The following is a 24,007-nucleotide window of genomic DNA, read 5'->3' as shown; positions in this document are numbered from 1 at the left end:
AGTCACTCTAGCACTTTGTGTCTATCTTCAGTATGAACATTGAATTTTCCAATTTAGGTGACACCCCATACCATTCTTTGTCTTCAGCCCTCCCAACCTCTCCCGACCTCGGTGCGCACCCATTCTTCCGCTATCCCACTCCCCAAACATCTACATCCTTCCCTCTTGCTTTACATTTCACTGCTCCTTCAAACCTCTTCTCATCCAACACCAATTTGTCTCCTTGCTTCCTTAAGTCCCCTTTTGTCTCCTTTTCATCTCTAGCCTTTATCCAGCCATCCGCTATTCAAATATACCCTCCCCTGTATCTACCCATCACTTGCAGGCATTGTCCCACTGCCACCACTTTTCCAGCTTTCTCCTCCCTAGTACAAGTAGGTCCGAAGAAGGGTCCTGACCCATGTCTTCCAGAGATGCTGCCTGACTCGCTGAGTTACTCCAGCACTTTGTGTTCTACGCAAGATTCCAGAATTGGGTGGCAGTCGCTGTCTGACAGTGCCGGGGATCTGGGTTCGATCCTGATTACTCGTGCTGTCTGTGCAGAGTTTGTACGTTCTCCCCATGACCACATGGGTTTGCTCCGTGTGCTCCGATTTCCTCCCACATTCCAAAGACATGCAGTTCGTGGGTAAATAGGCTTCTCTATTTGCCCGTAGTGCGTAGTATGCAAAAGTGCGATAACACACAACTAGGATGTACAGGTGATCGAAGGTTGGCATGGACTCGGTGGGCCTGTTTTCTAGGCTGTATCTTTAAACTAAACTAATCTGCAGTTCCTTGTGCCTCCACATCAATAACACAGATTGTAAATTATAACAGTCATTACATACCTTCCTTCTCCTCCCCAGGCACCATTGGGCGTAACCATTACATCTCTGGTCGTATCCGTCTCACTGTTATAAATCAGTAGTTTCACGGGTTTTCCTTCAAATGCCTCAATCAAGCTGAAAAAATCTTCAGACTGGGTGAGCGAAAGACAAAAAAGATTGGCTGATTTAGGTGTGATTGAATTAAATTCCCTCTCGATCTGACAACAGCCACACAAATACCAATTTATAATAAGGCAAATAACTATTTGGTTTAGTTACAGAACTGTACAGCACAGGAACAGGACCTTCGCCCCAACTTTTCCAAGCTAACCAAGTTGTCTAACCAAAATAGCCCCAGTTGCCTGCACCTGGCCCATATCCCTCCGGGCATTTCCTATCCATGTGCCTGAACTATTACCTTTTACATGTTGTAATCATATCTGCCTCTTTTACTTTCTCTGGCAGCATGGGTCCCGACCTGAAACGTCAGCTATCCATGTTCTCCAGAGATGCTGCCCGACCTGCTGAGTTACTCCAGCATTTTGTGTCTATCTTCTGTACTCAATACCCTGTGCGATGAAGCCAACCAAGTGTGCAAATGTCTTTTTCACCACATGCAGAAAGAGCTGAAATGTGAATTCTTGCTCTATATATTAAAGTGTCTTCCAAGCACATTACCTCCTCCAGAAAATAGCCTTGGAAATGCCACAGATCAACTGTAACTATGAAAAATAATCCCCTCTCACCCCTTGACTCAACAACTGCCTGGAATTTCATTTTATGGCATCAACAAATGCACGCCTGCCATAATTAGTTGGCATTTAGAGTCACAGAGCCTTACAACACTGAAACAGGCCTTTTGGCCCAACTCCTGCATGGTGATCAAGGTGACCCATCTAAGCCAGTCGCATTTGTTCACATTTGGCCCATATCCCTCTTAACATTCCCTATCCATGGACCTGTTTACATATACTTTAAATGTTGTTATTGTACCCATCTCAACTATGTCATATAATAATAATAATAATAATACATTTTATTTATATAGCGCTTTTCATATACTCAAAGACGCTTTACAGAGATTTTGAGAACAAAGGGAAATTAATAAATAGATAAATAAGTAAATAAATAAATGAACAGAGAAAGGAGACAGAAGGTGAGGTGACCTTCAGTGGTTGAAGGCAGTACTGAACAGGTGAGACTTCAGCGATGTTTTGAATGTGGTGAGTGTGGGGGAGTCTCTAACGGTTTGGGGTAGTGAGTTCCATAGGGTGGGCAGTTCATTCCAAATACCCTCCACCCTCTGTGTGGAAAAAGTTGCTCCTCATGTTTGTTGAGTTAATATTGCTCCGGATTAGTAGATAAAGTAATACCATATAATGAAGTTAAATGTGCATTCATCAATATTAGCAAGTCAATTTCAAAACAGATGTGATATGACTAAAACCAAGTTTAACATTACCACCGAGTAATTACCCCACCAATCCCACTCCATTACCACAAATTGCCCTTATCTGCTGTGGATTAAGGGTATTATTACCATTCTTCTGCCAACTGTTAAACAATGTCGTGCCTCAAACCAAGGCTTACTGGATTCTGGAACATACCATTCCAACTACACCACCACAGTATTTAGGGTGCATCATTAGACTTCAACGTAAGCAGTGATGTGATCAGTCTGTATCTTAACCCAGTGTTTAGTTTGAACATAGATCTCTGGAGACAGCAGCCTCATGTCAAATGCAGATACAGCTAGATTATAGTTTTCAGTAAGAATTCAGAGGAAAGCCTCTGAATCTATTCCCCCCACCGCCACTCCACCACTTATTTTAGGCGGTAGTTAATTAAAACAAGGCCATCTCCTCTCCGAGCCTGACGAAAATGATCCCCTGAAAGCAACTGAAAAGGATCCAGGCGCTCTCTCCCACTATCTTGACCATTGTCACTGATGTGGACAGACAAAATATGCACCAACATTGTTCATAGGACCTGACTATGAGTAAAATGGCTGTTTCATTTCCCAACAGCTCAATAGATTAAGCTCTGCACCTAATTGTACCCCAGCATGTCTTAAGAGTTTTATATACAAGTAACACTCAGGCATTGCAAGGGTAGCCCTGCCTGTTTGGAACCCGAGCCATCACCACCAGTGTTAGTATTAACTAACGCTCATCACCTCTTGCATCACTTGATCTGCGCCAACGATGTAGTCAGTGTGAGGCTGGAGACCTGCCAGGGCGGCTGGAGAGTTTGGTTCAATATCCTACGGGTTGAAAAAAGAACACACAGTCAACGTGCAGAGTGTTATTTGCCTGGTGTTCGATGAAAAGCAATGCATCATTTAGCTGAGGCTGAAAAACAACTCATTCAGGAACAACATTTTTTAGAGGAATGAATCAACTTTTTCCAGAGCAAAGATAGAAACATGATCAGTAAAATAAAAATGAACTCAGCCTTCGACCGCAACAGCATAATTGCGCTTTAATTAGCCAATTATTTCTTTGGAAAATCCCATTTCTACAAACCATTCCTGATAATACAGCAAAAGATTCCTCTCCTAATATTCACAAAGTGAAACATTATTGGCACCAATTCTGCGCTAGTTCCAGTTTGTCATGTACCATCACTATTACTGGAAGATGCCAAGTGTTAGCTGTGGCTCTATTCATTGTTTGACAATTAGGGCACAGCAAAGGTAGATAGACAACAGAAAATTCTAATCATAGAGGCTGAGAAGGTCTGGCCAGCAATGGAGAAAACTGGAAGAATGCAGAATACCCATCAAAGCTGAGTGGGTTAGCTGGAGACAGGAAAATCTGATAGAACCAATAATAGTTTGAAGTGATGCAAGTGAGTACCCGAGGGTTGATAGGCAAGTGGGATAGTGAAAATTGATCATTGAAAGAAACAGCAATGGAAACAAGCCTTCGGCCCAGTGAGTTTGCGCATCAATCACCCGTTCCCACTAGTTCTATGTTATCCCACTTTCGCATCCACTCCCTGCACACTTGGGGCAATTTACAGAGAGCCGATTAACCTACAAACCCGCACATCCTTGGGATATGGGTAGAAACTGGAGCATCTGGAAGAAACCCCACGCGGTCACAGGGAGAAAGTACAAATTTCACAGACAGCATCTGAGATCAGGATCAAACCCGGGTCTCTGGCGCTCCACCAGCTGCGCTACCCTTTAGGATGGTAGAATTTTGATTGAGCTCAATATTTAGGAGGAAGATTTGCAGCCCTTCCAGTATAAAACTGGAAGGGAGCACTGGCACAGTCAGTACTCACAGAATCATTGCTCGTTATGAGTTCTGCTCAAAATATTAAGTTAGACACAGAATGCTAGAGTAACTCAGTGGGTCAGGCAGCATCTCTGGAGAAAAGGAATAGGTGACATTTCGGGTCTAGACACTTCTTTTGACTGAGAGTCAGGGGAGAGGGAAACTAAAGGTATGAAAGGGTACAGAACACATCAGAACCGGCACCGATGATCAAGGAAAGGTGGAGCCCACAATAGTTGGCTGTGGAAGAGGTGATAATGAAGGGATATGAACTGTGAAACTAGCAGGACAACTAGAGTGGGGGAGGGATGGAGAGAGAGGGAATGCAAGGGTTATTTGAAATGAGGGAAATCAAAATACATATTGCTGGGTTGTAAGCTGCCCAAGCGAAAATGACCGTCCTACTCAAATATATATTTTTGCATTCTGTGCAGTATTTATGATAACCAGGGAAGGGTACATTTGCGCAAGTACTCACCAGCACATGCCAGATGTGTTCATGCGCTCCTTCAAAGCTGCAGAAGCGGACACTGGCGCCCAGCAGACCCTGGCCACCCCACATATTACTCGGGACAACCTCCACCTCCCGGACCTTGGCAGCCTTCATGCTGTACACCTCCAGCTTCACTGGTTTCTCTGCATTGGCTTTCAGCAGGTCCTTAAACGTGTCGTTATTCCTGTTCTGGAAAGCAAAAATTAAAAAAGAATTTTAGCCAGGAAAGGACACAAGAGTGCTGGAGTAACTCAGTGGGTCAAGCAGCATTTCTGGAGAACATGATGAGGCGACGTTTCGGGTCAGGTCCCTTCTTGAAACTTATGAATTCAGAATCATTCCACACATTATTACAATCAAGCCATAAAGAGAAAAAAACCCAATTCTGTCCTGATGGGTTTAGACTTGGAATAGAGATTTAAGATTGGAACAAATATATTGGATGATACTTGATCCTTTCCTGTGACCAGCATGCAAAGTTAATTGTGTGTGGGCAAGTTGGACCGAAGGGCCTGTTTCCACACTGTGTGACTCTATGAGAGCCAGCACACAGATCTTGTTTGACTAACCTAAAAGTGTTTTATGATGAAGTACAATTGATGAAGGGCATGCTTTTGGTATGTTCCATATGGATTTTAGCAGTGTTTGTTAAAATACCACATGAAAAGCTAATAAAACAGAGTCTCGTGTCAGCGAGGATGAAAAATGGTGTCTGGTTCTTGATTCCCCTACTCTGCGTAAAAGACTGTGCATCTACCCTAGCTATTCCAAAGTTCCTGGAGGTCCTCCAGCACTTTGTGTTTTGAGCAAGATTCTAGCATCTGGTTTCTTGATTTTCTTGGGAATCTCTGTTCTATATCCATTTAAACGAACGGAGTCAATAGTCAATAGTGATTTTTATTGTCACATGTTAATTGTTAGCACAGTGAAATTCTTATCCTTATAAACAGTCCAGTATAGTATCACCATACCCCCGATTAGCAAGTGTACAGGAATAGTTTACTGAGCTGCATGCAGGAGGCACCATGTATTGGCGCCATGTTCAAAAACTGGTTCTTATGAACAGTGCCTATTATGACTGTATGCCAAATGAAGTTCCTCGTATGATGCAAAACATACTTGGCTAATAAAGTTTTATTGTGATTGTGATTGATTGTACCAGGCAAGTCCCACGCTGTTGCGGGCCTCCAGCCATCTCCTTCCTTGGACGCCACGTCCCTCTCCTCGTCGGTCCTTTGTTCCCCGGAGAGCCTCCCAAGGCCAGACCCCGGTTCCCTCTCCTCTCCTACCGGCCTCGCTCCTTGCCCAGACATCACTGGTTCATCCTTCCGGTCTTCAGCGTTCGAGCAGGGGCCAGTACAGCAGCTTCCTCCTTCCAGGCCGGCGGTCCCCTGGGTCCAACGAACAGGGGGGCAGCTCAGTGACTGCCTCCTACAGACCGCGATCCGTCGAGCCTTCCGTTCGGCCACGCGGGATCAACTCCCGAGGCTACGATCCGCTGAACCTTCAGTGTGACCACGGGGACCTGCCCGGCGAGCTCACCCTGAAGCCACAGACCTTGTGTTCGACTGTGGGACTGGCTTGACGGGCTCCCCCCCCCCCCCCCCCCCGAAGCCACTGCTTCATAACTACCCAAAAGCTGCAGCCTTATCTATCTGTGATACAGTCTGCAATTCCCACACTGACCTCATTATCCTTCTCAGAACCAATAGAACCAGTGGAAGGAAGTCACCCTTGATCCCATGGGACAGTGCAACTGTGAATTCAACTGCCCTCATCAATCTTTTTGCACCTCTTCAGAAAAATTAACATTTCTTAAACAAGATATCCCACACACAAAGTCATGTTGAAAATCCCAAAATCATGCCCCTCAGAATGCCTTCTATAATATTTTCACCACTGATGTAAACCCTCTATGGAGGCTGACATCTGGGCGAACCATCGGCCACCCCCAGCTACGTTACAAGGATGTCTGCAAGCGAGATTTGAAGGTGCTTGACATTGATGTGGAGTCCTGGGAGAGCCTTGCAGCTGACCGTATGAGGTGGAGAGGTACCCTGAACCAACATCGCAAAACGGGGGAAGAGAAACTGATGAACGCAGCAGCAGACAAGCGGGCACGCAGAAAGGAGCGCAGCAACTTCAGACCAGAGACCACATACAAATGTGACCTTTGCGACAGAGACTGTCACTCCCGCATTGGTCTCTTCAGCCACAAGCGACGCTGCTCTAGCCGACTAGGATGCATCACCAAGCAGCCAACTAGGATGCATCAGCCATGACCGAAGGGGCCGAAGAAGAAGGATGCAAAGCTCACTGGTCCTGCACTTTCTTGGTTTGTCCCGCTGCCCTGCTTAAATAAAGGCACAACATTAACAATCCTCCAGTCTTCTAGTACCTTGCCAATTAGAGAGTGGCCCTAACCTACCATCTACCTCGTTGGAGATCCTTGAATTATCTTTAATCAGACTTTACCTTGCATTAAACGTTATTCCCTTTATCCTGTATCTGTACACTGTGGATGGCTTGATTGTAATCATTTATAGTCTTTCCGCTGACTGGATAGCATGCAACAAAAAAGTTTTTCTTTGTACCTTGTGATAATAAACTAAACTATATATGATAATAAACTAAATAGGGAAGCAAAGATACAATGTCAGATTCTCTGCCAAAGCCTCATCGATATACAGTATTACAGTATAGCAAAGGGGATTACAGAGGCATGAGGCAGGAGCTGGCCAAAATTGACTGGAAGGAGGCCCTAGCAGAGAAGACGGTAGAACAGCAATGGTAGGTATTCCTGGGAATAATGCAGAGGTTGCAGGATCAATTTATCCCAAAGAGGCGGAAAGACTCTAAGGGGAGTAAGAGACACCTGTGGCTGACAAGGGAAGTCAAGGACAGCATAAAAATTAAGGAGAGGAAGTATAACATAGCAAAGAAGAGTGGGAAGACAGAGGATTGGGACTCTTTTAAAGAGCAACAAAATTTAACTAAAAAGGCAATACGGGGAGAAAAGATGAGGTACGAGGGTAAACTAGCCAATAATATAAAGGAGGATAGCAAAAGTTTTTTTAGGTACGTGAAGAGGAAAAAAATAGTCAAGGCAAATGTGGGTCCCTTGAAGGCAGAAGCAGGGGAATTTATTATGGGGAACAAAGAAATGGCAGACGAGTTAAACCGTTACTTTGGATCTGTCTTTACTGAGGAAGATACACACAATCTCCCAAATGTTCTAGGGGCCGGAGAACCTAGGGTGATGGAGGAACTGAAGGAAATCCACATTAGGCAGGAAATGGTTTTGGGTAGACTGATGGGACTGAAGGCTGATAAATCCCCAGGGCCTGATGGTCTGCATCCCAGGGTACTTAAGGAGGTGGCTCTAGAAATAGTGGAAGCATTGGAGATCATTTTTCAATGTTCTATAGATTCAGGATCAGTTCCTGTGGATTGGAGGATAGCAAATGTTATCCCACTTTTTAAGAAAGGAGGGAGAGAGAAAACGGGTAATTATAGACCAGTTAGTCTGACATCAGTGGTGGGGAAGTTGCTGGAGTCAATTATAAAAGACGAAATTGCTGAGCATTTGGATAGCAGTAACGGGATCATTCCGAGTCAGCATGGATTTACGAAGGGGAAATCATGCTTGACAAATCTACTGGAATTTTTTGAGGATGTAACTAGGAAAATTGACAGGGAAGAGTCAGTGGATGTGGTGTACCTCGACTTTCAGAAAGCCTTCGACAAGGTCCCACATAGGAGATTAGTGGGCAAAATTAGAGCACATGGTATTGGGGGTAGGGTACTGACATGGATAGAAAATTGGTTGACAGACAGAAAGCAAAGAGTGGGGATAAATGGGTCCCTTTCGGAATGGCAGGCAGTGACCAGTGGGGTACCGCAAGGTTCGGTGCTGGGACCCCAGCTATTTACGATATACATTAATGACTTAGATGAAGGGATTAAAAGTACCATTAGCAAATTTGCAGATGATACTAAGCTGGGGGGTAGTGTGAATTGTGAGGAAGATGCAATAAGGCTGCAGGGTGACTTGGACAGGTTGTGTGAGTGGGCGGATACATGGCAGATGCAGTTTAATGTTGATAAGTGTGAGGTTATTCACTTTGGAAGTAAGAATAGAAAGGCAGATTATTATCTGAATGGTGTCAAGTTAGGAAGAGGGGATGTTCAAGGAGATCTGGGTGTCCTAGTGCATCAGTCACTGAAAGGAAGCATGCAGGTACAGCAGGCAGTGAAGAAAGCCAATGGAATGTTGGCCTTCGTAACAAGAGGAGTTGAGTATAGGAGCAAAGAGGTCCTTCTACAGTTGTACCGGGCCCTGGTGAGACCGCACCTGGAGTACTGTGTGCAGTTTTGGTCTCCAAATTTGAGGAAGGATATTCTTGCTATTGAGGGCGTGCAGCGTAGGTTCACTAGGTTAATTCCCGGAATGGCGGGACTGTCGTATGTTGAAAGGCTGGAGCAATTAGGCTTGTATACACTGGAATTTAGAAGGATGAGGGGGGATCTTATTGAAACATATAAGATAATTAGGGGATTGGACACATTAGAGGCAGGAAATATGTTCCCAATGTTGGGGGAGTCCAGAACAAGGGGCCACAGTTTAAGAATAAGGGGTAGGCCATTTAGAACGGAGATGAGGAAGAACTTTTTCAGTCAGAGAGTGGTGAAGGTGTGGAATTCTCTGCCTCAGAAGGCAGTAGAGGCCAGTTCGTTGGATGCTTTCAAGAGAGAGCTGGATAGAGCTCTTAAGGATAGCGGAGTGAGGGGGTATGGGGAGAAGGCAGGAAAGGGGTACTGATTGAGAGTGATCAGCCATGATCGCATTGAATGGCGGTGCTGGCTCGAAGGGCTGAATGGCCTACTCCTGCACCTATTGTCTATTGATATCCTTTTTTGACTCCTACAGCAAACAAAATTGATTAGGCCCTGGGGATAATCCATTTTCACATATTTCACGACCAAGAGATCCGTTTGAAAGCAGACTCACTTGCTGAGCTTGTGAAATTTTATTAGAACAGTGGAAAAATCCAGAAGTACAACCACAGACTTTCTTTCCAAATATGAGTTGGAACTGGAAGCAACATTTTGATGCAATTAATACCCGGCAGTCACTAATAGTTAGAGCAGAAACAATATAAAGCAATGGATTAAACATATAATGTATGAATTTCACAGTAATGAAGAAAAAATGCATTGTGTATCTTAAAAAAAAATCATTGCTAGATCTAAAAGTTTAAATGTATTTGTAAGTTCCTTTTATAGAAATTACTTACCAGTCTAGTATTTCCAATGGTAAGGATGAAATCAAAAAAAGGCTCCAAGCCTGCTGTTTCGGCTGGAGAATTATCTTGGACCTACAAAAAAAAAAGAAAACATAACATGGAGCAAATTGTGACAGAATCATAAATTGATACAGCAGCGAAACAGGGCCTTTAGCCCATCAAATCCATGCCGACCATCACCCGCCGTCTTACATTGACCTAAATTAATTCCATCTATATACTAAAACTCTTGTTTGTTTGTTTGTTCCTGAACTACAGCCAAAACGGTACACGATAGCGCAACAATTTTAGGCCCACCTTACTCACCGTCATCCCTTTGGTGCTAATGGAAGAAGTTTCATTGAAATCTGTGTTATATATTTAAAGTTATTTACATTTTAAAGTTAAAATCTATCTCCTAGGGAGGAAGGGGGGGAGGGAGAGAGGGGATTAGGGGGGATGGAGTGGGGGGGAAAGGGAGAGGGGGGAGGAAAGGGGGAGGAGAGGGAGGGGGAGGAGAGAGTGCTGCACCAATGCAGGAGAGGTTTATGCCCAACTTGGTCTAGTTTGTATATAAATGGTGGTAGGAACTGTCATAAATTCTAAAATTCGGTGACCAAAACACAAAATACTGGAGGAACTCAGTGGGTCAAGCAGCATCTGTGGAGGGAACAGACATGCATTTCGGGTCAGGGCCCTTCTCCAGACTCCAGCAGCTTGTACATTCAATCTAGGAATTTATTTAATTCACTCATGCCCATGGAACGCACTAGCATGACAATCTGGGGTTCCATGGTCATCATTATTGATCCTAATCGATCCATTATTGATCTCTAATTAATTGAATTTAAATTGCCCAGTCTTGAATTTAGAGCCAGAGTCACTGCATGGAAACAGGCCCTTTGGCCCAACTTGCCATTTTGTCCAATATGCCTGTTTGGCCCATATCCCTAAACCTTTCCTATCCATGTAGCTGTGCAAATGCCATTTAAATGTTGTTTATAGTATCTGCCTCAACTACCCCCTCTGGCAACTCGTTCCATACACCCACCACCCTCTGTGTGAATAAGTTGCCACTCAGGTTCCTATTAAATCTTTTCCCTCACCTTACACCTATGCCCTCTGGTTTTTGATTTGCCTACTCTGAATAAAATAATCTGCATATCTACCCAATCTATTCCCCGTATACACCTCTATATGATCACCCCCTCATCCACCTGCACTCCAAGGAATAAAATCCTAGCTTGCCCAACCTCTCCCCATAGTTCAGACCCTCAAGTCCTGGCAATATCCTTGTAAATTTTCTCTGCACTCCGTCCAGCTTAACATCTTTTCTATAGGAGGGTAACCAATACTGAACACAATATTCCAAATGTGGCTTCATCAACATCTTGTACAACTGTAACATAACATCCCAACTTCTATACTCAATACCTTGACTGATGAAGGCTAATGTGCTGAAAGCCTTCTTGACCACCTTATCTACCTGTGAGTGTAAGAAAATACCTTATCTACCTGTGATGTCACTTTCAGGGTCTGTGCACCTGCACTCCTAGATCTCTCTGCTCGACAACACTCCCCAGAGGCCTTGGAATTTGTCATTCCAATTGATTGGATCAGGTCTTGAACCCTTCTGCTATGGTAATCTTTGCCATTCCTCGAGAGCTGAACATGCTCAGTTATTGGATATAATCAAGATATTTGGGGAATTGTGAAATATGGGGATCAGGCAAGAAAAGCAGACAAAGGAAAGGATCGGGCATAATTTTATTACATGGTGGAGCAAACTCAACATGCCACATGTCCTTTTCCTGGTATTTCTTATCGCTTGCATCAGTATTGCTTTATCATTGTCATGTGTACTGAGATCCAGTGAAAAATGTTTGTTTTGCTTGTCATGCAGGCAGATTATCCCAATACATGAATACAAGTGAAAATAAACAGAGTACAGAATATAGTGTTACAATAATATTACAGGTTGGGCCAAAGAGCCCGTTTCCATGCTGCATAGCTGCAGAGAAGAGGGCGGCAGAGTGGCATAGCAGTAGAGTTGCTGCCTTACAGCGCCAGAGATCCGGGTTCAATCCTGACCTCAGGTGCTGTCTGTGTGGAGTTTGTACATTCCCCCTGTGACCCCGTGGATTTTCTCCATGTGGTCCGGTTTCCTTCCACATTCCACAGACGTACAGGGTTGTAGGTTAATCGGCTTCAGTAATATTGTAAATGGTCCCTAGTGTGTAGAACAGCGTTAGTGTACGGGATGATCGCTAGTCAGCGCAGACTCGGTGAGTTGGAGGGCCTGTTTGAGTTGGAGGGCCTGTTTCCATGTTATTTGTGTCTCTAAAGTCTAAAGAAAGTGCAGGAAAAAAGTGCAAGGGCAAAAACGAGGTAGATTGGAAATACAAACATAGCAATGTAAGCGGTTTGTTTACAAGTCTGATAAGAGCGGGGTAGAAGCTGTTCATGAATCTGGTAGTTTGTGCTTTTAAGCTTTCTTATCTTCTGCCTGACAGGAGAAGGGAGAAGAAAGAATGACCAGGATATGAGCAGTCCTTGCTTATGTTTCCGCTTTCCCAAGGCAGAAGATGGAGTTGATGGGGGAAGAGGCTGGATTGCGTGATGGACAGGGCTGCGTCCACAACCCTCTGCAAATTTGTGTTTGTGCAAGTAAAACTTGTGGGCTACTTTAATTTTCATATAAATTGGACACATCAAATTGGGGAAAAAGGCCTGAGATGAATTCTCTCAGGAGGTAGAAGGGACGGCACTTCACAATCAGATATTCCAGGTCCGGAGTGCTTGAGCTGATAAACCACGTGGGCCCATAAACCATGAGGTGTTGAATAGAAAGCAGTCCCCACTGCCTCTAACTTTGCCTGAAGACGCTCTCCAGTCCATCCCATGGAGGGTGAAGCCTTCGGGCTGAATGGCACAGTCAGGTATGTCAGATGTGAGTCATGCCTTTGTGAAACAGAGCACACAACAGTTTATCAGCTCTGCTTCAACATGATAGTACTTGCTGGGCGATTTCAGAGTCAGCAATGTTGCTGTGAGACTGGAATCACAGAAAGGCCACGCTCGGTACGAATACAAGCCTGGTGTCTCACATAGGCCAGACCAGGCAAGGGTGGCACATTCCCTCCACCAAAGGACTGTTATGAACCAAGTGTCTTTCCATTGGGAAACAAAGGCTTTAATATGATCTCTTCATGGTGAACTAAGCAGGTTAAAGACAGTATCAAATTGAAAGGAAAATTGTGTAGTTTTACAAAAACCAATAGTACCCTGGAAGTTTAAATGATCATTGCTAAACCAGTTTGCCTATCTTGTCTCTGGAACAACTAGGGAAAGTTAACTTCAGTAATGTTCTCCTCCTAATTCAATGCTTGAAGCACAATCTTATCATAACTAACATTTTGTTTCATCGCAAAGACTACCAGTACTGCTGGCAGCACTCCTGATCGTGGCACCGGCACCTGTTAGATAACATTATCGTCCAAGCAAGGAACCCAATATATGTCCCTGTCACCCACGCCACAGTGAGACATTATCTCATTCCAATCTGTAAGCGGGGAAACTGAGCAACAATCTCCCATCATAGAACGGTCCTTCCATAAGCTAGGGTACTGTCCAATTCACCCCTACCCCATTACAGACTTTGTCTATGGAACTGAGGCAATACAATGCTGAGAACTATATTCCGCACTCTGTATCTTCCCCTTTACTCGACCTACTGCACTTGAGTTTGGCTTGATAGTATTTATTAATTGTATTCTCTGATTTCATTGGGTGGCAAGCAAAACAAAGCTTTTCACTGAACCTCGGTACATTTGACAATAATAAAAACCAAACCTAAAATCAGAAACTACAAATTTGGACTTTCCACGTGTACTTTATGCTTCATTGCTTTGACTTCAGGACGGCTCGGTTACAAATCCTGCAGACAGCAAGATTCCATGAAAAAAGATTCTCTGAAAATTTATGTCTATTGACTTCCTTTTGGTTTAATCTTTCAAAACGAACTAATTAATGATAACAGCTTCTTCCCCGCTGTTATCAGATTCTTGAACGGACCTCTCAAATGCTAAGGATATACATAGAAACATAGAAAACAGGTGCAGGAGGAGGCCATTGGGCTCTTCAAGCCAGCACCGCCATTCATTGTGATCATGGCTGATCATCCACAATTTATTCCCAATCTGCCTCGTTGTGGGTCTTGCACTTTTTTTGTTACCTGCACCTTCTCTGTTGCTGCAAACTATCTTCTGTACACTGTTCCCTTTCTCTTTTGCAATACCTGACTATTACTGAGCATTTATAATATCTATTGTTTGTTTTGGTTTAATTTTTCAAAACTAACTTTTGAACAGTAGTTGACTTCAGGTGTAGAAGTGAACTCCCACTTTTCTTTACTCTTCCAGACATTGCATTGCCATTTTCTGTTTATGTATACAGAAACCACCCCCATGTAATCTTGGCCTCCTCCTATCAAAGATATTCCTTTTGTCCTAATCATCCTTTCCCCACCTTCTCCCTAATTGATTCTTCTCAGCCTTTTCTGACTTGTTCTGTGAAGTTTTTCATGTGCAAATTTCTTTTGGTTTAAGTTTAGATTTATTATTATTGTTACGTGTACCAAGGTACAACAAAAAACTTTGTTTTGCATGCCATCAAATCAAATCAGATAATATACCTAAATCTAATCAAACCAAACTCATGTACAATAGGTAGAGCAAAGAAGTTCTATCCTACATACTAGGGACAATATTACTGAAGGCAATTAACCTAAAAACCTGCACGTCACTGGCATGTGGGAAGAAACCCGGAACAGCCTGAGAAACCCCACTTGATCACAGGGAAAATGTGCAAACTCTGTACAGACAACACCCATACTCAGGATCGAACCTACGCCTCTGACGCTGCAAGGCAGCAACCCCGCCGCTGTGCTGCCTTAACTTATGGAAGGACCTGTCAGAAGTTTGTTAACAGAGGGGAAGTTGTTGTTCCCAGGTCTGGTGATGCGCACTTTCATACTTCTGTCCCTTCTGCCCCTTCTGCCCGACGGGAGCAGGGAGAAGGAGGAATGACAGGGATGGGACAAATCTTTGATTATGTTGGCTGCTTTCCCGAGGCATTGTGAAGTGTTGATGGAGTTAATCGTGGGGGTCTGGTTTGTGCGATGGACTGGGCTATATCTACAACTCTCTGCAATTTCTTATGGTCTTGCACAGAATTGTTCCCAAACCAAGCTGTGGTCCATTTGTTTTGACATCTACAGTACAGTAGTTTCATTCAAGGACGCCCACAAAAGCTCCAGTTTATTGAGTTTAAAATAACTTTCCCGAATTCACAAGGGAAATGAATGTGTTGTAGGATGCAAAGGAAAGCAGTGAAACTTAAACCAGACCTGAAGGTGGGTCCATCCCCCCTCCCTGATGTAGTTACTCCAGCACTTTTAAAGTGTTGAACAAAACTTAAAGCCAACTTTTACTATGTTTAAAGAGATCGACGTTCGGTTGCTGAATGCAGATGTTGCTCCAAACCGAGCCCGAGGGCGGGTGTGCGCGGCCCAACCCTGCTCCAGGTTCCTGGTCCCCGGGAGCCCGGCCTCTGCAACCGGCTGCCAGGCTGGCACTCGCCCTCCCCCGGTCCCCGTCTGCTTCATACCCACCCCGTGTACGTGGAAACCCTCGTTGCCCCCGCTGGGGATGTCGGTGCTCTGGGAGCCGCCCATCGTTGCCCCCGCTGCTCCTCCTCCTCCTCCTTCTCGCAGCAGTAGCGGCGGCGGCAGCAGCAGCAGGACCCGCAGCTCCGAGACTCGGCTTCAGCGACAGAGATGGCGGCCCCCTCTCTGAACTCCGGCCGCAGCGCCCCCTCCCCGAACTCCGGCCGCAGCGCCCCCTGCCTGAACTCCGGCCGCAGCGCCCCTTCCCTGAACTCCGGCCGCAGCGCCCCCTCCCTGAACGCTGGCCGCAGCGCCCCCTCCCTGAACGCCGGCCGCAGCGCCCCCTTCCTGAACGCCGGCCGCAGCGCCCCCTGGCTGAACCCCAGCGGCAGCGCCCCCTCGCTGAAACCCAGCGGCAGCGCCCCCTCGCTGAACTCCAGCAGCAGCGCCCCCTGCCTGTACTCCAGGCGCAGCGCCTCCTCGCTGAACCCCAGTGGCAGAGCCCCCTCCCTGAACTCCAGCGGCAGCGCCCCCTCCCGGGTAACTGTCCGCCACAGCCGAGGTGAGGTGAAGAACATGCCAGAGGTTTTCCGCTCACACCTTGGGAAACATCTGCTCTATTATCTCTGCCTCACGCTTGTGTTTCCTGCGTTGTGGCCGCAGGTTGAGGGACCCAGACCCTGTTTTAGATTCCTCCTCCTGTTATAGGAGTGGTGCAGCTGGGGAGCAGCCGCTGAGCCGCCGGTTCGATCCCGATCCACCCCCGTTGCTGTCTTTGTGGAGTTTGCACGTTCTCCCTGTGACCTCCGAGTGGGTTTTCCCCAACATCCCAAAGATGTGGGTTTGTAGGTTAATTGGCTTATATTAAATTGCCCCTCGCGTGTAGCGAAAGTGGGATAACATAAACCTAGTGTGAACGGGTGGTCGGCATGCCATGGACTCGGGGGCCGAAGGGCCTGCTTGCATTGGAACTGGAAGACTTGGCTAACTGCAGTTGACTTTTTTCCTTCGTCAAACAAAGACACACTGCTGTCCTGATGAAACTCATTGGGAACATTGTTTGCCCATTTCTTTCCTGAGATGCTGCCTGATCCACTAGCACCGTCTGTTTTGGGCTAGAACTGTTAACCAGGTTTCGCTTATTTCCACAGAATGTTGTTGCATCGCCTCCTGGCCTCAGCCAAATGAAACCCTTGCAACTCCAGCCTCTCTTGTATTTGTAATTCCATGGTTGCCCTACAAATTACATGCATAACTATTCACCTATCTATCTTTTTTAAATTTATCTATCTAATCATTCAATCAATTGTGTATCTAACCAATTAATCAACCATTTATCTATCTAATCAATCAATCATTTAATCCGACATATATTAGCCATTGATCCGCCATTTATCTGTTAAATGGCTAACTATTTTCTTAATTGATTAATAAATTAACACGATTAGGCTAAAAGACACTGAACTAAATCAGAATGCAGTCGATGCTGCAAATCACAAATCAAAAAGCACAGTAAACGCTGGAAGCACTCAGGTGTTTTTGTGTTCCCCCTCCGATTTCCTACATGTCGATAAAAAAGACTGTTCAGGCGGGAAGTTACATACTTTTTTAAAAAGTTACATGTTCAGTTAAAAAGTAGCGATTTAACATTGCACACATTCTTCAAAATTAATTAAACGTGTTCGTTCAGTTAAAACGGAGCGATCTAATATTAACACAAACTCGTAAAAACAATTAAATGTGTTCGTTCAGCTAAAAAGGTGCGATCTAAGGAGCGACATATACTTTAAAAAAATAATGAAATACGTCCAATGAGTTAAAAAGGGAGCTAATATTGCACACACACTTTTAAAAGTAACTAAATATGCTCGTTCGTTTAAAAAGGAACGAATGAATATTGACATATACTTTTAAAAGTGATTAAATGTGTTCTTTCAGTTAAAAAGGAAAGATTTAATATTGCACGCATACTTTTAAAAATAATTAAATGTGCACGTTCAGTTAAAAAGGAGCGGTTTAATTCTGCGCATCAGAGAAGGAAATACGTTAGAAAGTTTACAATTTCTCTGATTTAACGACATTAGCTGATTTCAAAAATAAACATCCAATTAGCTTGAAAAAGTTTGAAGAAGTTTAAAAAAAGTTTCCCCACCGGTCTGGCCCAGTGGCGCCCTCTGCTGTGGGACAATGGGGCGACGTGGCTCGCGGCCCCGCCCTAGGTTGAGTCGCAACACTACGGGAGGGGCGAGGTGGTTGTCGGGCAGACCGCAGGCAAGAGCCAGCTTTCTAGCAGTTAACTTTATAACATGCCCAACAATTTTCGTCGTTGCTGCAGCATCTTCGTTTTGTCGGTGCTCATAATTGTAATCATGGTTTATTATTATTTCTTTTTTCTCTTATTTTTCTAACCGCAGGAAATAAATACAAAGGGGAAGGTTCCCACTGTCTGACCTGTACCATGTCTGCAAAAGAATCCATCACATTGGTATGTTCAAGAAGTTGTTTCAAGAAAAGTGTTTCTTTATAGGTATGGTAATCATCTTTGTTGTTGATAATTCCAAGTGGAGTAGGATTGTCCTAGAGTTTCCAAGGATGAGGGGAGATTGCATTGAAACCTACCAAATCATGAAGGACCTAGATAGAGTGAATGTGTAGGGGATGTTTCTACTAGTATGAGAGTCTAAGACCAGAGGGCACAGCCTCAGTATAAATTGACACATCTTTAGAAAGGAGATGAGGAGGAATTTCTTTAGGCAGGAGGTGATGAATCTGGAAATCAAGCCATTGGGTATTTCTAAAGCAGAGATAGATAGGTACTTGATTAGTAAGGGCATCAAAGGTTACAGGGAGAAGGTAGGAGAATGAAGTTGAGCGGGAAAAATAGATCAGCCGGGATTGGAATGTCAGAGCAGAGTTGATGGGCCGAATGGCCTAATTTTGCTCCTATGTCCTATGGTTCTCCTGGTTAGTCCTTTCCATGGGTCTTTGGATGGCTGGAGCTGCAGACTTTATGTCCCTACAGGTAGTACGCCTGTGTCTGACATCCTTTAACATGGGGAGGCTGGTGCACAGTTGGCTGCCACGCGGTCCTTGACAGAAACAGACTCGGGACCAGTGGAATTGACTCCACCATGGTTAGAAGTCTCTCCTTGCTGCATTCAGTCAAAGAGGCATAGAGCATTGAAACAGGCCCTTCAGCCCAACTCATCCATGCCAAGCAAGATAAGATACATGTTCCTGTATTTGGCGCATCTCCCTCTCAACCTTTCCTATCTATGTCCTTGTCAAAATGTCTTTTAAATGCTGTTATAGTACCTGCCTCAACTACCTGCTCTGGCAGCTCATTCCATATACCCACCACCCTCTGAGTGGAAAATGTTGCCCTTCAAGCTTTGCCCACTCACCTTAAACCCATGTCCTCTGATTCTTGATTTCCCCTATTCTACATGCAACATTTAAAGGACACTTGGACAGGTACATGGATAGGAAAGGTTTAGAGGGATATGGGTAAACATGGGCAGGCAGGTCTAACAGATGGGGCATCTCGGTCGGCACGAGTACGCTGGGTTGAAGCTCCTGTTTCTGTGCTGAATGACTATGACTCTATAAATGACATTTTTCCTGCACATTTATTTCAGGCCTCAATAGCTTACTACTATCAAGAGAACTATTTCAACCACATGCTAAACGTTGCCGAAGAAGGTCTGGAGATGTGCCGTGATGATCCAGTACTGCTTTTCTTCAAAGCTTTTGGAAAATTAATGGAAGGTAATGCTGAAAGCTATCATACCTATTTACCTCATATCCTTACACACATCAATTATGTCCCCTCAAAGTACCAGGGAAAACAGACCCATCTTCTCCAGTCTTCTCTATGAAAGCATAAGCTCTAGTAACCAGGGGTGGGCTATCTGGCCCTTCAAGTATGCCCCACCATTCATCAAGGCCATGTCTGATCATTTACCTCAGTTCTACTACCCTGCTTGATGTACCTTAATTCCATTATGAAAAGCCGATAATTAGGGCTTAGATGTAAGTTGTCATCCAGTCCCCTGCGGATGAAGAGAAGCAGGTGATTTTGAGGGAATTAATTAATTCCATTATTATCCATGTTTTGGACTCAATCAGTGATTGAACATCCAGAGCTCTCCAGGGTAGAAAATACTGATGAATCATCATCCTCTGAGTGACAAAATTGTTTATCACCTCATTTTTGAAGATTATATCCTTTTTTCTGAGACTGTGACCCTTGGTTCTAGAGTCTAGGTTTAGGTTTATTATTACACAATAATACGTGTGTACAGTGCAGTGAAAAGCTTTGTTTTGCATGTTATCCAAACTGATCAGATATGCTATACATAAATATGATCAGGTTTAGGTTTAATATTGTCACGTGTACTGAGGTACAGTGAAAAGCTTTGTTTTGAGTGATATCCTACCAGTTCAGATAAACTATACATAAAGAAAACCAAAAGCTGATTATATTTTTGTTTATTGTCCCGTGCACCGAGGTACAGTGAAAAGGTTTATGTTGCGTGCTAACCAGTAACCAGAAAGACTCCAATGAGGTCAATAGTAGCTCAGGGCCACTCTCTAGTTATTGGTAGGATGGTTCAGTTGCCTGATAATAGCTTGGAAGAAACTCTCTGAATCTGGAGGTGTCCCTAGTGCAACCAAGGGCTGTATGTAATTCAGTGTTTAGTTGCAGTTCATAGTGTTCAATGGCCTAATGGTCATTGGGAAGAAGCTACTCCTGAACCTGAACCTTACAGTCTTCTTCCCGATGGCAGGAGTGAAATGAGAATGTGGCCAGGGTGGCGTGGGTCCCTGATGATGTTGGCTGCCTTTTTGAGGCAGCTATCCTATAGATCTCTTCGATGGTGAGGAGATCAGTACCCATTCATTCACAAAATACTGGAGTAACTCAGCAGGTCAGGCAGCATCTCAGGAGAGAAGGAATGGGTGACGTTTCGGGTCGAGACCCTTCTTCAGACTGATGTCAGGGGGGCGGGACAAAGGAAGGATATAGGTGGAGACAGGAAGATAGAGGGAGATCTGGGAAGGAGGAGGGGAAGAGAGGGACAGAGGAACTATCTAAAGTTGGAGAAGTCGATGTTCATACCACTGGGCTGCAAGCTGCCCAGGCGAAATATGAGGTGCTGTTCCTCCAATTGAGGCCCATGACAGAAAGGTCAGACTGGGAATGGGAGGGGGAGTTGAAGTGCTCGGCCACCGGGAGACCAGTTTGGCCAACGCGGACCGAGTGCAGGTGTTGAGCGAAGCGATCACCGAGCCTGCGCTTGGTTTCGCCAATGTAAATAAGTTGACGTCTGGAGCAGCGGATGCAATAGATGAGGTTGGAGGAGGTGCAGGTGAACCTCTGTCTCACCTGGAAAGACTGTTCGGGTCCTTGGATGGAGTTGAGGGGGGAGGTAAAGGGACAGGTGTTGCATCTCCTGCGGTTGCAGGGGAAAGTGCCCGGGGATGGGGTGGTTTGGGTAGGAAGGGATGAGTGGAGCAGGGAGTTACGGAGGGAACGGTCTCTGTGGAACGCAGAGAGGGGAGGGGATGGGAAGATATGGCCAGTGGTGGGGTCCCGTTGTAGGTGACGGAAATGTTGGCGGATGATTTGTTGGATCCGCTGGCTGGTGGGGTGGAAGGTGAGAACGAGGGTGATTCTGTCCTTGTTGCGAGTGGGGGGAGGGGGAGCAAGAGCAGAGCTGCGGGATGTAGAAGAGACCCTAGTGAGAGCCTCATCTATAATGGAAGAGGGGAAGCCCCGTTTCCTGATGAATGAGGACATCTCTGACGCCCTAGTGTGAAACACCTCATCCCGGGCACAGATGCGGCGTAGACGGAGGAATTGGGAGTAGGGGATAGACGTTTTGCAGGAGACCGGGTGGGAAGAAGTGTAGTCCAGATAGCTGTGCGAGTCAGTGGGTTTATAGTAGATGTCAGTCACTAGTCTGTCTCCTGTGATGGAGATGGTGAGGTCCAGAAACGGGAGGGAGATGCCGGAGATAGTCCAGGTATATTTAAGGGCAGGATGGAAATTGAAAGTGAAGTGTATGAAGTCAGTGAGTTCTGCATAGGTACAAGAGGTAGCACCAATGCAGTCGTCGATGTAGCGGAGGTAGAGTTCAAGATTCAAGGCAGCTTTATTTGTCATCCCAAAAAGTTTTTTGGACGAAATTCAGTCATCCACAGTCCAACAATAAAAGCACTAAAATAAGCTGATTACACAATAAAGCATTAAAATAGGCAAATTACACAACCCCCAAAACACACAAAAAAAGAAACATCCATCACAGTGAGTCTCCTTCAGTCCTCTCCTCACTGTGATGTCTTTCGGGGATGGGGCCGGTGTACGCCCGGAACAGGGATTGTTCGACGTACCCGACAAAGAGGCAGGCGTAGCTAGGGTCCATGCAAGTGCCCATAGCTACGCCTCTGGTTTGGCGGAAGTGGGAGGAGTCAAAGGAGAAGTTGTTAATGGTAAGAACCAGCTCTGCTAGGCGGAGGAGAGTGTTGGTAGATGGGGATTGGCTGGTTCTACGGTCGAGGAAGAAACGGAGGGCTTCGAGACCATCCTTGTGGGGGATGGAAGTGTAGAGTGACTGGACATCCATGGTAAAGATGAAGGAGTGGGGGCCTGGGAACCGGAAGTTATCGAGGAGATGGAGAGCGTGTGAGGTGTCTTGGACGTAGGTGGGGAGGGATTTAACCAGGGGGGATAGGACATCATGGGATACACATGATGGACTGGGTAGTCTCCACCACTGTTTGTGATCTCCTTGTGTATTGACGCTCAACTTGACATTGCCCATTGACCGAGCACAACTGTGGACACACATATTAGAGAATGGTTCACCAGTGGGAATGTGGTTCCCATGTACCCGGCTCCTAAATAAGTTCCACTACCTTTTGCAGGTTGTATCCAAGAAGCCATCAGAGACCTCGAGGCCACCAGGGACAAGCAGACCATGGCATTGTGCTCAATTATTGCTCTCATTCATGCTCACAGAAAGAGCTCAGTAATTGGTAGGTGCCTCAAGATTCGCTGCATATTAATTTAATCCCATCACCATTCAACTGTTAATAGAATTCAAAATAATTATGGGCAGGCAAGGACAAGTTGAAATACTTGTTGGATTCACTGATTAAATCACTGGAGAAATGGGTGGATAGTTAGCTCTCGAATTTTGATTGGTTTTCTCCAGCAACTTTTAGGCATTATTTCAATGCCCTGCTGTTATCTTATCAGTGGCATTTCCATGGGTCACCTGTCATGAAGGGAGAGTGGAAAGGCGAATGAAGGGCAGCCCAATTAAAGCTTTCACGGCTAGTGAACATTCATGTTGAACTGGCCAAGTCATGGAGTGCGCAGCTAGTAGAACCGCTGCCTCACAGCTCCAGGGACCTGGGTTTGGTCCTGACGTGGCTGCTTTATGCGTGGAGTTTGCACGTTCTGCTTGTGACTGCATGGTTTTCCTCCAGGTGCTCTGGTTTCCACCCAAATGTTTGGGAGGTCAATTGGCCTCTGTAAATTGTCCCGAGTGTGTAAGTGGTTGATAGAATCTGGGGTGAGTTGACAGGAATAGAGTTATAGCCACAGAGTTGTACAGCACAATAACAGGCCCTTCAGTCCATCATGTCCATGCCAGCCATATAGTACTTATCTGTACTTCAGGTGCTGTCTGTGTGGGGTTTGTACGTTCTCCCTGTGACCACGTGGATTTCCTCTGGGTGCTCTGGTTTCCTCTCACACCCCAAAGAACGTGCATGATAAAACTTTTCATGCATGATACAATTTAAAAACATTTTGTGCATGTTAATAAAAGGAAACAAGGTTTTTATTGTTTTTACACAAAATTGAAAAAGAACAATCTGAAATCATGATGTTGCATTTATACTATTGATTTTTTTAAAATTACAACTATAAGTTGATCTGTTTTACATGGCACAAAGTTATAGAACATAAAGAAAATCGAACATAGAACAGTACAGCACGAGAACAGGCCTTTCGGCCTACAATGTCTCTGCCAAACACGATGCCAAGATCAACTCCTATCCACCTGCACATTATCCCCGTATCCCTCCTTTCTCTGCATGTCCATATGCCTATCCAAAAGTCTCTTAAATGTTACCATTGTATATGTCTCAACCACCACCCCCGGCATAACGTTCCAGGAACTCGCCTCCCTCTGTGTGTAAAAACAAAACCCGCACATCTCTTTTAAGCTTTGCCCTTGATTTGATATTTGATATTTCCATCCTGCAAAAGTTTCTGACTGTCTACCCTATCCATGCCTCTCATAATTTTATATACTTCTATCTGTTCTCCCCACAACCTCTGGCATTCTAGACAAGTCTTTCCAACCTTTCCCTGCAGTTAATACTCCCTAATCCAGGCATTGTTCTGGTTTTGGAGAGGGTGCAGAAGGAGGTTTACCAGGATGCAGCTTGGATTA

The 24,007-nt window shown here is 45.0% G+C and overlaps 2 protein-coding genes across 2 annotated transcripts in view; one reads left to right on the top strand and one right to left on the bottom strand.

The window, feature by feature from the left end:
- LOC144607362 (Golgi reassembly-stacking protein 1-like) overlaps positions 1-15,706 on the bottom strand; it is a 32,478-nt gene extending 16,772 nt beyond the window's left edge. The window contains exons 1-5 of the mRNA XM_078424152.1: positions 15,543-15,706; positions 9,884-9,964; positions 4,572-4,775; positions 2,986-3,072; positions 831-961 (exon numbers count right to left, since the gene is read on the bottom strand). Coding sequence (XP_078280278.1) covers positions 831-961; positions 2,986-3,072; positions 4,572-4,775; positions 9,884-9,964; positions 15,543-15,605 — 566 coding nt within the window. The 5' untranslated portion in view covers positions 15,606-15,706. The remainder of the gene's footprint in view (positions 1-830; positions 962-2,985; positions 3,073-4,571; positions 4,776-9,883; positions 9,965-15,542) is intronic.
- Position 15,707: 1 nt separating this feature from the next.
- LOC144607006 (tetratricopeptide repeat protein 21B-like) overlaps positions 15,708-24,007 on the top strand; it is an 82,260-nt gene continuing 73,960 nt past the window's right edge. The window contains exons 1-4 of the mRNA XM_078423539.1: positions 15,708-16,098; positions 17,951-18,021; positions 19,175-19,304; positions 22,467-22,577. Coding sequence (XP_078279665.1) covers positions 15,708-16,098; positions 17,951-18,021; positions 19,175-19,304; positions 22,467-22,577 — 703 coding nt within the window. The remainder of the gene's footprint in view (positions 16,099-17,950; positions 18,022-19,174; positions 19,305-22,466; positions 22,578-24,007) is intronic.

The sequence above is a fragment of the Rhinoraja longicauda genome, chromosome 2, assembly GCF_053455715.1.
Source record: "Rhinoraja longicauda isolate Sanriku21f chromosome 2, sRhiLon1.1, whole genome shotgun sequence".
Lineage (NCBI taxonomy): Eukaryota > Metazoa > Chordata > Chondrichthyes > Rajiformes > Arhynchobatidae > Rhinoraja > Rhinoraja longicauda.
Note: the sequence above shows the minus strand (reverse complement) of the source record. Positions and strands in the feature narration are given on the sequence as shown.